This window comes from Aedes albopictus, chromosome 2, assembly GCF_035046485.1.
Source record: "Aedes albopictus strain Foshan chromosome 2, AalbF5, whole genome shotgun sequence".
NCBI lineage: Eukaryota > Metazoa > Arthropoda > Insecta > Diptera > Culicidae > Aedes > Aedes albopictus.
In genome coordinates this window covers 347,052,174-347,067,125 of record NC_085137.1, presented here as the reverse complement: position 1 = coordinate 347,067,125, position 14,952 = coordinate 347,052,174, and the positions used below count along the sequence as shown (strand labels likewise).

The following is a 14,952-nucleotide window of genomic DNA, read 5'->3' as shown; positions in this document are numbered from 1 at the left end:
CCTTCTGTTCTGGTGATAATATCCCAGTAGTTACCCGAAACCAGGGCTGCCAGATTTTTTCTTATTTTACAGCATCCGTACAGCTTGTGTTTTGTTTGAAATTCAGATTTTTGAGCTAAATTTGCTATTTCATTTGGGGGATGCAGAGATACTTAAAACGTTTGTTATATGGGACACAGATTTATGAAACAGATGATACAGAGGTTTCAAAAAAAAAAAAATATCCTGAAACCCTTACGCAGTTATACATTGTTGCTTTGATCAGTCTGGTCAGCTTTTCGGGAAAGCCGGATTTGTCCATGGTTTTGTATAGCTCTGTGAGGAAAATACTGTCATATAAATGCCACCTTGTAGTTGATGAACAGATGATGCTTTGGAGCCTGACATTCATGGCAGTTCTGGCTGGAGGATTTTCGTACAGTGAAGATCTGGTTTATTGTCGACCGACGATGATGTCAGATTGATGACTTCTCACGAACTCATTCGTTGAAGTTGTAGGTGACAGACGCCGAAAGATGATCTACGATAGCACTTTGTAGACGGCATTTAAGGACAAGGTATTTGGAGTGCATAGCTAAACATTTCTCGAGCACGATTTTTTTAAACCGTTCAACGGATTTGGATAAAAATACATCACAATGTTGACAAACACTGAACAATCAGCACGATGAATTTTCAGTTATATCCGTTGAACGGTTCTAAAAAAAACGGTGCTCAAGAAAATTTTAGCTTTGTACTCCAAATACCTTGTCCTTAAAAGGGCCAATCGCTTGGAAATTATCAGTTATCACATAACATATGATCATTTTTTTTGGAACTGGGCATACAGTCAAGTTTTACATGCTTACGTACCGCTTGAATTAAAATCGCGAAAATGAAAACTGCGGTAATTCAAAAATTCGCGTAAATGAAAATCAATAATCAAGGATTTAAGATAATTCTGAGAGGACGTTAGGATAAGCAGGCTCTAGGCGTTTTTGGGCGTTCCAGGGCATTTTTAGGTGGGTTTTCGAGTGTTCTACGGAGCTCAACAGGTTTCAGGGGGGTTTCAGCTTATTCTAGGGGGTTTCAGTGGGGGTTCCGGAGGGTTAAGGGTCCCAGGTGCGTAACCTTATGGAACCCCCAGTAATCCTCTGAAACCTCTAAAAACGTCTATATAACGCCTCTGCAACGTATCTAAAACCCACAGAAAATCCTCTGAAGCTTCTTGAAATGCCTCTGAGATCCCCCTAAAACCCTTCGGACTCCATGTAACGCACCTAAGACCCTCCGAAACTCCCCAAAAACGCCTATATAACGCCTTTGTATTGTCTCGGAAACCCATCGAACATCATCTGAAACTTCCTGAAATGACTCCGAAATCTTTTTATGAGAAATAACAAATATTTTTTCTAAAATAATTTACAGTGCAGCAAATTTGCATAAATGTAAACCGCATTAACCCGTTACAGCCCATGGTGGCTTACAATTCAAATCTTCATAAATATTTGTTATCAACAGTCAAGTTTCAATAAAATAAACATGATTCTAAGAAACAGTTGGAAGTCTATGGTGTAGTTCCAAAAGAATTCTTCAATGTGGGTCCTCAACATCTGATATTTTTTTATTCAAGCTCTATATTAGCACAACTTTTATACTCTCGTTGTATTCTGATCCGTTTAAATACAATGCATCTATATTGAGTGGAAGGAAGGGTAACTACTCAAAAATAGTAAAAAAAATGACTGACAGATGACATCATGATTTACTATAGATATCTATGTGTATAGGGGATGGACAAAATGATCGAGACAGGCGAAATCTTTCAGAAACTTTTTAAAAAATGGTTAGCTGGTAGTGCAGCCTGGGCACTGTTGTCCTTCTGACTTTAGTTAGATTGAGGAGGTACGATCCGAGTGTCTGTTCACCAAGGAGTTGCGGCTCAAACAGCGTCTGTTCTGGCATCCAGCGGCTGAGTAAGAAACGCTGCACCACGCCCAGCTAGATCCAAGGTGGTAGCCCCATCAGCGTGGTCGTCCCAGTGTTGGTTGGGACGTTAAACAGAACTGGCACGATGGCCCTCCGGCGAGACAGGAGTGTTGGCGTAGGCCCAATAAACCACCCGTAAAAATCCCCATTGCGAATAACATAGGAGAAAATACGACTCGATACAATCGGCAAAGACCCACGCGACGAAATAAGGACTACGATTGGAAACTTGGAACATGGAATTGCAAGTCACTAGGTTTCGCAGGATGTGACAGGATAATCTACGACGAACTACATCCCCGCAACTTCGACATCGTGGCGTTGCAGGAACTTTGTTGGACTGGACAGAAAGTGTGGAAAAGCGGGCATCGAGCGGCTACCTTCTACCAAAGCTGTGGCACCACCAATGAACTGGGAACAGGATTTATAGTGTTGGGCAAGATGCGACAACGTGTGATCGGGTGGCAGCCGGTCAACGCAAGAATGTGCATGTTGAGAGTTAAGGGCCGTTTCTTCAACTACAGCATCATCAACGTCCACTGCCCACACGAAGGGAGACCCGATGACGAGAAAGAAGCGTTCTACGCGCAGTTAGAGCAAACATACGATGGTTGCTCGCCGCGTGACGTGAAAATCGTTGTCGGCGACATGAACGCGCAGGTAGGAAGGGAGGAAATGTACAGACCGGTAATCGGGCGAAACAGCCTGCACGCCGTATCGAATGATAACGGCCAGCGATGCGTAAACTTTGCAGCCTCCCGTGGTATGGTAGTCCGAAGCACCTTCTTCCCCCGCAAAGATATCCACAAAGCCACCTGGAGATCACCCGACCATCAAACAGAAAACCAAATCGACCACGTTCTAATCGACGGTAAATTCTTCTCGGATATAACCAACGTCCGCACATACCGCAGTGCGAATATAGATTCGGATCACTACTTAGTAGCTGTATGCATGCGCTCAAAACTTTCGACAGTTATCACCACGCGTCGAAGTCGAACGCCGCGGCTCAACATCGAGCAACTTCGTAACGTAGAAAAGGCTCAAGACTACGCGCAGCAGTTAGCAGTGGCCCTACCAACGGAAGAGCAGCTTGGCGCAGCTACACTTGAAGATGGCTGGAGGGACATCCGATCCGCCATAGGTAGTACCTCGGCTACAGCACTAGGCTTCGCGACTCCGAATCACAGAAACGACTGGTACGACGGCGAATGTGAACAGTTGAAAAACGAGAAGAATACAGCATGGGCGAGAATGCTGCAACACCGTATGAGAGCGAATGAGGCACGTTACAAACAGGCGCGGAACAGGCAGAACTCAGTCTTCCGGATGAAGAAGCGCCAGCAGGAAGAACGAGATCGCGAAGCGATGGAAGAGCTGTACCGCGCTAAGGACACACGAAAGTTCTACGAGAAGCTGAACCGCTCGCGCAGAGGCTTTGTGCCACAAGCCGACATGTGCCGAGATAATCACGGGAATATTCTCACGAGCGAGCGTGAGGTGGTCGAGAGGTGGCGGCAGCATTATGATGAGCACCTCAATGGCGACGTTGCAAGTATCGCAGGTGGCGTGGTAACAGATCTAGGAGTATGTGCACAGGACGAAAGACTTCCGGCCCCTGACCTTTAAGAGATTGAGGAGGAGGTTGGCCGGTTGAAAAACAACAAAGCCGCTAGAGCAGATCAACTACCAAGCGAGCTTCTAAAATACGGTGGAGAAGCACTGGTGAGAGCACTACACTGGGTCATTACCAAGATTTTGGAGGAGGAAGTATTACCGGAGGAATGGATGGAAGGTATCGTGTGTCCCATCTAGAAGCCAGGCGAATCGGACTAGTCATTAATGTGTCGAAGACAAAGTACATGATGGCAAAGGGCTCCAGGGAGGAATCACCGCGCCCGCCACCCCGAATTCATATCGACGGTGATGAAATCGAGGCGGTTGAAGAATTCGTGTACTTGGGCTCACTGGTGACCGACGACAACGACACCAGCAGAGAAATTCAGAGGCGTATTGTGGCAGGAAATCGTGCCTACTTTGGACTCCGCAGAATTCTACGATCGAATGAAGTTCGCCGTAACACGAAGTTAACCATCTACAAAACGTTGATTAGACCGGTCGTCCTCTATGGGCACGAAACATGGACCCTACGTGCAGAGGACCAACGCGCCCTTGGAGTTTTCGAACGGAAGGTGTTGCGTACCATCTACGGCGGAGTGCAGATGGAAGACGGGACTTGGAGAATGCGAATGAACCACGAGCTGCATCAGCTGCTGGGAGAACCAACCATCGTCCATACCGCGAAAATTGGGAGACTACGGTGGGCGGGTCACGTCATCAGGATGTCGGATAGCAACCCGATTAAAATGGTTCTCGAGAGTTATCCGACCGGTACAAGAAGACGTGGAGCGCAGCGAGCTAGGTGGGTCGACCAAGTGGAGGACGATCTGCGGACCCTACGCAGAGTGCGGAACTGGAGACAAACAGCCATGGACCGAGTGGAATGGAGGCGGCTACTATGTACAGCAGAGGCCACCCCGGCCTTAGCCTGACCGGTAAGGTAAGTAAGTTATGAGAAACAAAGTTATAGTAATTCATATTTAGCATATGAATTTCTAGTGAGTTGGTCTACTTTTAACATGTATCCCATAACTTTTTTCAATTTATTGCTGGATATTTTTTCCGGGGAGGATGGAATGGGTTTACAAAAGCGTAACGCTCCACACAATATTTCATTATTGTTATGACATTTTTCAATTTTCACCATTTCCGATGCCAATTTCTGACCATGAGCATAACCAATCTAAAGTGCTGATTAGATATGAAAAACTCGTAAGTTTGACATCAAGGCAATTTGAGGGAATTTCATATGGGTTTCAGGAACTTTCTAGAGGTTTTTGCAATTTTAGCTATGTGAGAGAAGTATCAGAAATGATTCTGTAGAGATTTAGGTGGATTCGAATTTTAGGTGGGTTTCAGAAGTTTTCATGTGATTTCATGGTGTTTTTGGAGGCTTTAGAAAGTTTTAGGGGTACTCTCCCTCCTCTGCTTGGTGTGACGTCCTCCCTAGTATATGTAAAGCTTGCTTCTCAGCAGTGTTCTAGGTGTTCCATGAGCACATCCACAGTTATAAACTGAGAGCTTCCTCTGCCAAAAACTATTTACATGTGTGTATCGTGTAACAGGCACGTAGATACTATACGCCCAAGGAAGTCAAAGAAATTACCATTACGAAAAGCTCCTGGACTGGGAATCGAATCCGTCATCCTCAACATGGTCATGCTGAATACCCACGCCTTTACAGCTGTGGCTAAAGGGCCTCAAAAATTTTAGAGGTGGTTACAACGGTCACGTATAATGTAATCTTGATTAAAGGCCGAACACGAAATTCTTGCAACACTTCAAACTAGTTGTAACTGTTTTCCCAGTGGACAGAAATGAATCAAAGTGTGTACAGTTACTCTACGAAGTATATTGTTTTTATTCTGTAAATTGCTTAGTCGTGTGGTTTGTTGTGGTCAAGATCCAAGTGATTCAAGTGAAGGTGCGAGAAAAAAAAATGTTGTACACTTTATGGAAGATCAATAGCTGTTCCATCTTGCTTTGAAACAAAATATGCTGCGAGATTGTAATTCAACGGTTTCAAACGTGAAAAAAGAGGTCCAAAGACTGGTTGACTTTGGAACATGGATCGCGGTAAGCGAAAGTGCCGAAAATTTTACCATACATCCTCCAATAACTGTTCACTGTTTCAATATAGGTAAACTGAGGAAAATATATGTATAAAACTGCGAGATTTCAGGGTGTGTCATGGGTTCTCTAGAGATTTCAGATAGTTTCATAGAGGTTCCAAGAAGACTTTCAAAATGTTTTCAAGAAGTTTTAGGGGGTTTCCGAGGGCAACAAAGTGATTCAAGGAGGTTTCAGGGGGATTTCATTGACGAATTAAAAGGGTTTAAGAAATCATTGGAAGGGTTTATGATGCATTTCGGGAGTATCCTCAATTGCTCCAAACGGTTCCAAGTCGTTATTTACATAATTTCAGGTGACTTTTAGAGGTTTAATGGCGATTCCAAAAGTATTTCAGGGGTTTTCAAAAGGGCGTATTTATACCTTATACCTTATACCTTATAAGGAGAATTCCACGACGAATTAATAAAAGCTCCACGTAAATCCTCTCTTAGCTCTCATTAAGGAGCTGATGAAATGTCTCTGGGACCTACTGAAATCTCCTTGAAAGCTCCCTGGATGTTACAGAAATTCGTCTGATACAATTAACATGGTAGTGATCATTAAAAGTTTCAAAGTGATGTTTGAGGTTGCCATGAGTTCGAATTATAGAATTTTCCTAGAAATTTTCGGTACGTTTCAATTCTTGAGATAGTAAACACATCTTCCACTCATTGACCACAAACAAAAATAAAAAATGTCCTCCGAACATCTGCTGTTTTCTGCCTCTGCTCATAATATTTCCATAGCTTGCCCAAACCCGTGTTTCCACAACATTTACAATTTTTTTTACACTTCCAAGTAAAAATCCCCTTTCATTTTCCTACTGTGCAATCCAAGCATATCAATCTGATTTGCATTACACAAACCACGCTTGAAAAGCACCCAATCTCTGCAACGTCGTGCTTCATAACTAACCGCGGGGTTTATCGAACACTGAAACAATACCGTAGCATACGAATGACTGCATGAAACTTCCTGTGCCCAGTCCGAGCTACTTGTACCGGGAGAATCGCAGCTTTTTTGCGGAGATGTTCCTCCATTAGGGTAGAAATTCGCGTGTCCGTCACCGTAGTTGACGCCCAAGATGACTCGCGTAGTAACAATCATCTGAACATATCCTGCATCGGTACTGTCCAGCCGAAAACTGGATTCCTGTCTCGTCGGATGAGTGAACATGGGACCTGCCGGATCAAGGCCATAGATTTCCGCAATCTTCCCTCCCAAATTGTGTCCAACTTGTCCGCATACGTGCGCTCCTATGCTGTGACCAACCAGGGTCATGTTTTGTGGAGGTATTCCTTGTTGATTGAGAAATCTGACGAACCGTGTCATGTATTCTGATACTCGTGGAGCATGCTGCTGGGCCACTTGTGGATACACGTATTTTGCCAAGTGATCCCACGCAACCAGGCATACACTGCTGTCCGTGTATTGAAGAATGTCACTAGCCGACTGTAGCATCCAGTAGCTGGAGTGGTTTCCCAGCCATCCGTGTGTGATGAAGGTTATCGATTTGGTGAACTGAAGTTTGTTCTGAACGTCAGGATCGTCGATGTAGACTTGCTGAAGGTTATCAGAACTTCTGAAAGAAGGTTTCCCTTTAATAGATGTCAACGAATTCAACACACTAAGTTCAACTCACTCACTGGTGCACCAAAATGTAACCTCTTCATCTATTGGTGCGGTAACTTCACCGGTCAAGACTAAACCGTCATCGCTGCCGTTAAAAAAGACATTGAGCACCGAATTCAAGTCAAAGTTGTTTCCGATGTTCAATACATCTATCAAGTCGCAACTAGTTCCTCTTAATGTAGCTATTGTTAAAATAAAACCTAATACCATATACATTTTGTATAAATTTCAACCAAATTCTATTCGACTGAGCATCTATCTGCATTACAAGGGCTTTTATAGACCATCAAAATGGTTTGTAAGGAAGTTACAGGAAGTGCTTAATTATATGTATCCAGCTGGTAAACCGGTTATCACCTTGGGGTACGGAAAGATTTGCTTAATTTCATATCTTTACAATGTGATATAATAATGCTGGAGGAGTTGAGTAAACAAACCGGCTCAAGGTGTATTTCTAAGAACCAGCAAAACACCCAGCGAGTCAACATCAATTCATCATATCTGTTGTATCTGTGAGATAAGCATGGGAAAAGATTAGCTTAGCTGATTGTACCCGTTATCAAGTGCAACAATTACTCTTTTAATAATAGAACTGGAATAGTGGAACAAACAACACCAGAGACTCGTGAGCTTCACGACCCTGGTCACGTTTCCCGTTTTCATCTGGTGGTGATATACCTAATCTGAAGGTTGCCCTTAGCGTTAGCGCAGTCGTGAGGTGGCGGGCGGCTAATAAGCAAGATCATATAGAAGGAGTCAGGGTTTGGTTTGATCTTGGAAACCTCCAAGAATAGAACAGTTTCACACATTCGTATGAACCGGTATCATTTGACATAGTAGTTTGTATTGTGGTCATTCCACACCTTATTGAACTTCACTAGAGTTCCTGTTGCTGCCATAATACTCTGCATTCCACACCTTTATGTACCCACCGGATGATTGACGAACAGCAATATTGCCGGATTTTTGTCCAGCATCATCGCAACATGCCCTGCCTAGTAGTGCCTACCGCATACACGCTCAGAAAACCGTTCTGATAAACGTGAACAAACAATCGCAAATATGAGAACAAGCAAATATACACCGTGAACTGGAACTAGTTCCAGCTGTCAATATGGGCGTTCTCGAAAACGTGAAATCTAGTTCACGGTGTGCATTTCTTATTGTTGTTATCGTTGCTATGCATAGTTCACGTTTGTTCCCGTTGCCGTGACCGGGAGTGCACGTATATCGGAACGGATTTTTTTGCGTGTACGTCCAGCTTTAGCCACGTTAAGGATGTTGAGTTTAACGTGGAGTGCAGCGAAGGTCTCCAGTTAGCCTAGTGGTTAAGACTATAGGACCTACGACACCTACGACACTCTAAGACGTCTCCTCCATGGTGGACTGCAGAAATACGCCACAGTCGGAACGTTCTCCGCAAGGCCAGGAAAAGATACTTCAAACAAAGAACGCACATAGCCAAAATGAACCTGCAACAATTGGAATCCAGTTACCAATCATCTGTGGATTCCGCCTTCAAGGACTACTTAAATCGTACCGAAACTGATTTGCAAGCTAATCCTTCCTCGTTCTGGTCTTATGTCAACTCGAAAAAACGTAATAAGTCTATTCCCAGCGACGTAACCTACAACAACATAAGGTCAAACTCAACCGATGAGGCTGCGAATCTGTTTGCTGACTTCTTCAAAGATGCGTATGAAACAAACGATGTCTCCGCAACAGGCCCGTACATCGACAGTATTCCGTCATACAATATGTCCCTAGCACAACCCGCTTTAAGTGAAGTCAACATCCATGCTGCTCTCAGTTCAGTTGATCCTTCGAAAGGGCCAGGCGCGGATAGATTGCCTCTAGTTTTTGTTAGATCGTGCGCCGCCTCTCTCGCTGTCCCAATGATGATCATTTTCAACCGATCTCTTACGAGCGGTAAGTTCCCGACCGCCTGGAAAACTGCTGCGATCATCCCGATACACAAATCTGGTAACGTTCATAACGTTGAAAACTACCGAGCTATTTCGCTTCTACCATGCTTAGCTAAGGTATTTGAACGTTTGATTTATGATGTCATGTTTCCTGTCGCGCTTCCAATCATATCGGAGTGCCAGCACGGGTTTGTTAATAATCGGTCAACACTTACGAATTTGATGGACTACTCCAACTTTCTGTTTCCGTGCATGGACATGCGCGTGCAAGTTGACTCGATCTACGTGGACTTTGCAAAGGCATTCGATAAAGTTCCTCACAATCTTGCGATTGCGAAACTTCAACACTACGGATTTCCCACCTGGCTGACCAATTGGTTAAAGGACTACCTCACAAACAGAACGGCATTTGTATCGTTTGGGAACGCTTCTTCAATAGAATTCCACATTCCCTCAGGCGTTCCGCAAGGGAGCCACTTAGGGCCGCTGATTTTTGTTCTGTTTATTAACGACCTGTGTCTTCGTCTCCGCTCTGGAAAACTCTTCTATGCAGATGACTTGAAAATATTTCGTTCTGTCTCGTCTCTGCTGGACTGCGTTGCGTTACAGCATGATATCGACATCCTCAGCGAATGGTGTAACAATAACGGAATGCATGTGAACGTTAATAAATGCAAAGTAATTAGTTTCAGTCGGGTACAATCGCCAATCTCTTTCGACTACGCACTGAATGGTTCTCCCCTTGAACAAGTGGAATGGATCAAAGACTTTGGTGTGATTTTCGACAAAAAATTGACGTTTGCTAAGCACATATCGACGACGATAGCCAAAGCATTTGCCACATTAGGATTCATAAAACGCAACACGCAAGAGTTCAATAATATATATACCTTGAAGACCTTCTACTGTACGCTCGTCCGCAGTATTCTAGAGTACGCCGTTCAAGTTTGGTCACCATACCACGCAACGCACTCAGATCGCATCGAACGTGTTCAACGGTCGTTTCTAAGATACGCCTTAAGCAAACTTCCTTGGAATGACCCTCTGAGGCTGCCTCCTTATGAAGACAGGTGCAAGCTCATTAATCTCCAACCATTGACAAGTCGCCGTGTAATGCTCCAAAGGTTGCTGATATACGACATTTTATTACGCGTTGCAAGAAAAATTTTGATTCCTGGAAAATTCAAACCCGCACGGAGGGATATTTTCCTCAACAACCATCATAGGTACCCATGCCCAATAAGTGCTGTTTTGTCTTTTGACAGAATCTTGTCTGTACACAAAACCCCTAAATTTCAGCAAGGGACGAATGCTTGATCATATCTTATTCAGGAGTCTCCGGTCGGTTGGATCTGGGGGTAGACTGCCTGAAATTCTTAAAGGCGCTGTCCAGCTTGTTGAAGGTAGCACAATCATGATGCTGCTGGTGTAAAGCAAAGAAAGGACCAAGCATATGATCTTGACGAGATCGGACAGTGTCCTTCTCCGGAAATGGCCAGGACCCTGGCTGATTTTTGAAAATAGACAACTCAAATGACATTTCACACTTCATCAAGCCAGGACCGGGTTGTGCCAGGCTGGGACCTGGGCATTGATTTATTTACGACGATATCGTACGTGTTTTCTTACCACGCCGATTCGTAACTCGGACAGTGAAGCAGGTGAGAAGAACGTAAAAATAGCGTTCCAATGAAATCGATGATCAGGGCTAGGATTGGGCTTGGCCTGGTTTAGGTCCTATGCAATTAGAATATACCGTTCCCCCATTAAGAACAACAGTGACAGTGCACACTTCATCTGAGCCCTCATCACCAAACATAAATTGAATAAACGCACACTATGTTCATTTTCTTCTACGCGGTGATAGCCCGGTGCGCGTTATATCCGCACCAGAATCCAAATTTTTAAATTTCCGCGTAATATCTGGTAAGACTGACTACTCATCATTGCTAGCTAGCCGACATTAACATCCATGCACCGTGTCGCCGGTTAAGAAACAGAGGTTTCATCGCTCTACCGTTTCGCAGAACACTCTACGGGCATAACAATCCTTTTAGCCGTTGCTGCCAACACTTCAATGAAGTTTTCGACGTGTATGACTTTGGGATGTCTAGGAATACTTTTAAAATAGCTATTAAGGACCTGTGATAGTTTTTAAGAATTCAGTCTGTGCAGCATTTGCTGGAGGCGTAGTGAAATAAATAAATAAATATAGATCGCCACTCCGGAGACGGCGGGTTCGATTCCCGTTCCGGTCGGGAAAATTGTCTAGACTCCCTGCGCAAGCGTATCATTGTACTTGCCACACAATGAACAAATTCATGCAATGGCAGGCAAAGAAAGCCCTTCAATTAATAACTGTGGAAGTTCTCTAACACCACTAAGTTGAACAGCAGCAGGCCTAGGCCTAATGTGAACATCGAACCATAAAGAAGAAGAAGAAGCAGCGAGATCGTGATTCGTCCGTCTCCGCCAGGCATCGTTCTCTTCCACGCCTCCAAAGATCGTCCTTTAGCACTCTTCACTCGAACACTTCAAGTGTCGTGTCCTTTTCCGGTCTCATTAGAGGTCTATATTCTCTTATCACCCAAGTAACAGAACTAACTGAATAACAGTTTCTTAAGCTAAAGTTTGTTAAAGACTATTTTATTCCGCTCTTGTACAGCAAAAATATTCGTTGGGCAGTAACGATGTTAACTGAACAATTATTATGATTAGAATGTTAATTGAGACTAGATAACAAATAATCCTGTGGAGCGGACCCGGTGTGATGGTTAAAGCACGTGACTATCACGCCGTGGACCTGGAATCGAATCCCACTTCCGACAAAGTCACAAAATGTGAGTTCTTTCTTCGGAAGGAAAGTAAAGCGTGGGTCCCGAGATGAACTAGCCTAGGGCTATAAATCTCGTTTATACGAGAAAAAAATGCATTTCTAATGAGGTCATAAGTAATAGTTGGATACATATAATGTTACAGTTCTTAGCGAAAATCACTGACGTAACTGCTGGAGATATCAACGACAAAAGGATATCAATGATGTCTCAACCCCATTTACTCATATTTTTCTCTAAAAGATAAGTAAGTTTACAGAAACTTTTCCGAATTCAGAGTTCTCTGTTATCAAATGAGTGATTATAAACAATCATTTTTCATTTGGGGTGATATATGATCCCTCCGGCACCAACAGACTAAGGGTGTCTCAAGGACATCTAACAAGGCCTCAGGGGGCTCCAGGGGGCTCCAGGTGGCTCCTGGGGATCTTGGGACGCTTTAGAGTTTCAAGTGATCTCAGAGGGTTTCAAGGGAACTTAGGATCGTTTCATAGGAACTCAGGGATTTCCAGGTGGTCTCAGGAGTGTTTCAAGGGTCTCAGAAAAGTGTAATGGTGCCTCAAGGGAGCTTCAAGTGATCTCAGCGAGTTCCATTCGTGTTCCAGAAGGTCTCAATGGCGTTTCATGGCATTTCAGGGGAAACGAAGAGAGCTCAGGGACGTTTTTATCTTTTTTTACGAGATTTTAAGTCGAGGCTAGTTCATCTAGGGACCCATGCTTTACTTCTCTTCCGGAAGATTGATTGATTGATTTAACTTTATTATAGAGACTTTCAGCCCTTGGCCCTTCCGAAGGAAAAACTTACATTTTTTTTGTGAGTTTGTCGAGAATGGGATTCGATTCTAGGACCTCGGCGTGATAGTCACAGGCATTCATCATTACACCAGATCCATTCCACGGCTCAGGGACGTTTCATGGGGCTATCTGAGAAATTCAGGATGTACCTGGAGATCTCAGGGGCATTTAAGGGGATTTCTTGTGGTCTCAGGGGATTCAGGTGGTCTCAAGAGCGTTCAAGGGGAGCTCTAGGAGCGTTTCAGGAAGTCTCAGGGGAGCTTAAGAGGAAATCAAAGAACGCTTCGAGGAGTCTCAGGGGAACTCAGGGGCGTTCCAGGGGGTCTCTGGGGTGCGTCAGGGGGTCTCAGAGGCGTTTCAGAGGATCTCAGATGCGTTTCAGGGAGCTACCTGGAGGTGTCAGGGGCGATGCAGAAGATTTAATGGGGCACCATGAGGTCTCAGAGGGGTCCACAGGGTCTAAAAGGCGCTTCAGGAAGTGTCAGGGACGTTACAGGGTTCGTTTAATGGGATCACACGGACTTTCAGGGAGACTCCAGTGGGTCAATGATGCTCTTCGTACTATTGAAACGCCCTTGAAGTCCCCGTAATCCATTTGAACGTTCTTAAACTCTTAAGACCTCTTCAGATAATACCTTGAAACGCCCCTGACATGTATTGAAATTACCCTACGCTACGACACCCTTCAAACTCCCCATAATCCAGAAGAAATGCCCCTGATCCCTTAGAACACCCTTGAAGGGTTCTTCAAACCTTCAGAAACGACTCTAGCAGCCCTTTGAAGGGCTCCCAAAGTCCATGAAACCTTCCTAACCCTAGAAGGATGTTGGGGCCAATATGACCCATACAAGTACGCTGAACGTCCGCCATCGTGGTGCAGAAAACCTAACATCTTAGGCGGGTTAATCCCATTAAACGCCCTTGTAATCCTCGTAATCAATTTGAAATACATCTGAAATTTCCTTGGAACGCCTTTAGCCTTCCTACTACATCACGTTGGAAACAGTGATACTAACGTAGTGTACGGTTTGGGTCAAAAATGACCCTCCAGAAACCCCCTGAAACTCCCCTGAAAACCCCTTGAAACACCCTTGAAATGCGATCAAAGGCCCTTAACGTTGAACCATTCGTCATTGAAATCATCGTCATCATCGAACATTTGAAAACAATTTCTTCGTTCAAAACAATAGTCTTTGCTATGAAAATATATTCACTGTACTTCACATGAGGAATAGAATGCAGTGAATGTATTTTCATGGTCGACGTTTTCATTTACAGGGAGAAAACTGCATTTTATTTTCCGAAAAATGACGACGGATGCTTGAACCTTAACCCTCTAGGAAGTAACATCCTCAAAACGTTTCTGACATCCGCTCAAAACTCTGAAATGTCTCTAAAAGCAGGGACTGCTTTGGCTATAACTGGGACCCTAATGAAGATGCTGAGTATGCGATGAAATGGAACTGCTGTGCCGTTCCTATGAAATATGGAAGTTCTATGAGAAGCGTAACGTTTCGTGCAGCGAGCCGAAATATGCAGGGATAAGGACGGAAGCGTACTGGCGTGAGGTGATCGGAAGCAGCACTTCGACGAGCACCTAAATGGCGTGGAGAACGTAGGCACGGGAGACCACGACAACTGAGGGAACGACTACGCCAGTGCAGTAGAGAACGGAAATAAGCCAACTCCCACGCTGAGGGAAGTAAAGGATGGCATTCACCAGCTTAAAACCAACAAAGCAGCAGGTAAGGATGGTATCGCAGCTGAACTCATCCAAATGGGGCCAGAAAAGTTGACCATCTGTCTCTCTGTCTACACCGGTTGATGGGCAGGATCAGGGTAACGAAACAGCTACCGTATGAGTGGACGGAAGGGGTACCTGCCCAATTCACAAGAAAAGCGACCATTTGAAATGTGAGAACTTCAGAGCGATCACTATTTTGATTACTGCCTACAAAGTACTATCCCAGATCATCTTCCGTCGTCTGTCACCTAAAACGAATGAGTTCGTGGAAAGTTACCAAGCCGGTTTCATCGACGGCTGGTCGACAACGGACCAGATCTTC

General features: G+C 44.3%; 2 protein-coding genes across 2 annotated transcripts in view; one reads left to right on the top strand and one right to left on the bottom strand.

The window, feature by feature from the left end:
- Positions 1-14,952, top strand: part of LOC134287221 (cell adhesion molecule Dscam2-like) — a 452,041-nt gene that overhangs the window by 328,389 nt on the left and 108,700 nt on the right. The window lies entirely within an intron of this gene.
- On the bottom strand, positions 4,688-12,967 carry LOC115263189 (lipase member H-like). The gene is made up of 2 exons (XM_062854752.1): positions 12,897-12,967; positions 4,688-7,282 (listed from the first exon to the last, which is right to left on the bottom strand). Exons 1-2 carry the CDS (start codon positions 12,965-12,967, stop codon positions 6,487-6,489), a joined length of 867 nt encoding a protein of 288 aa, XP_062710736.1. The 3' UTR covers positions 4,688-6,486.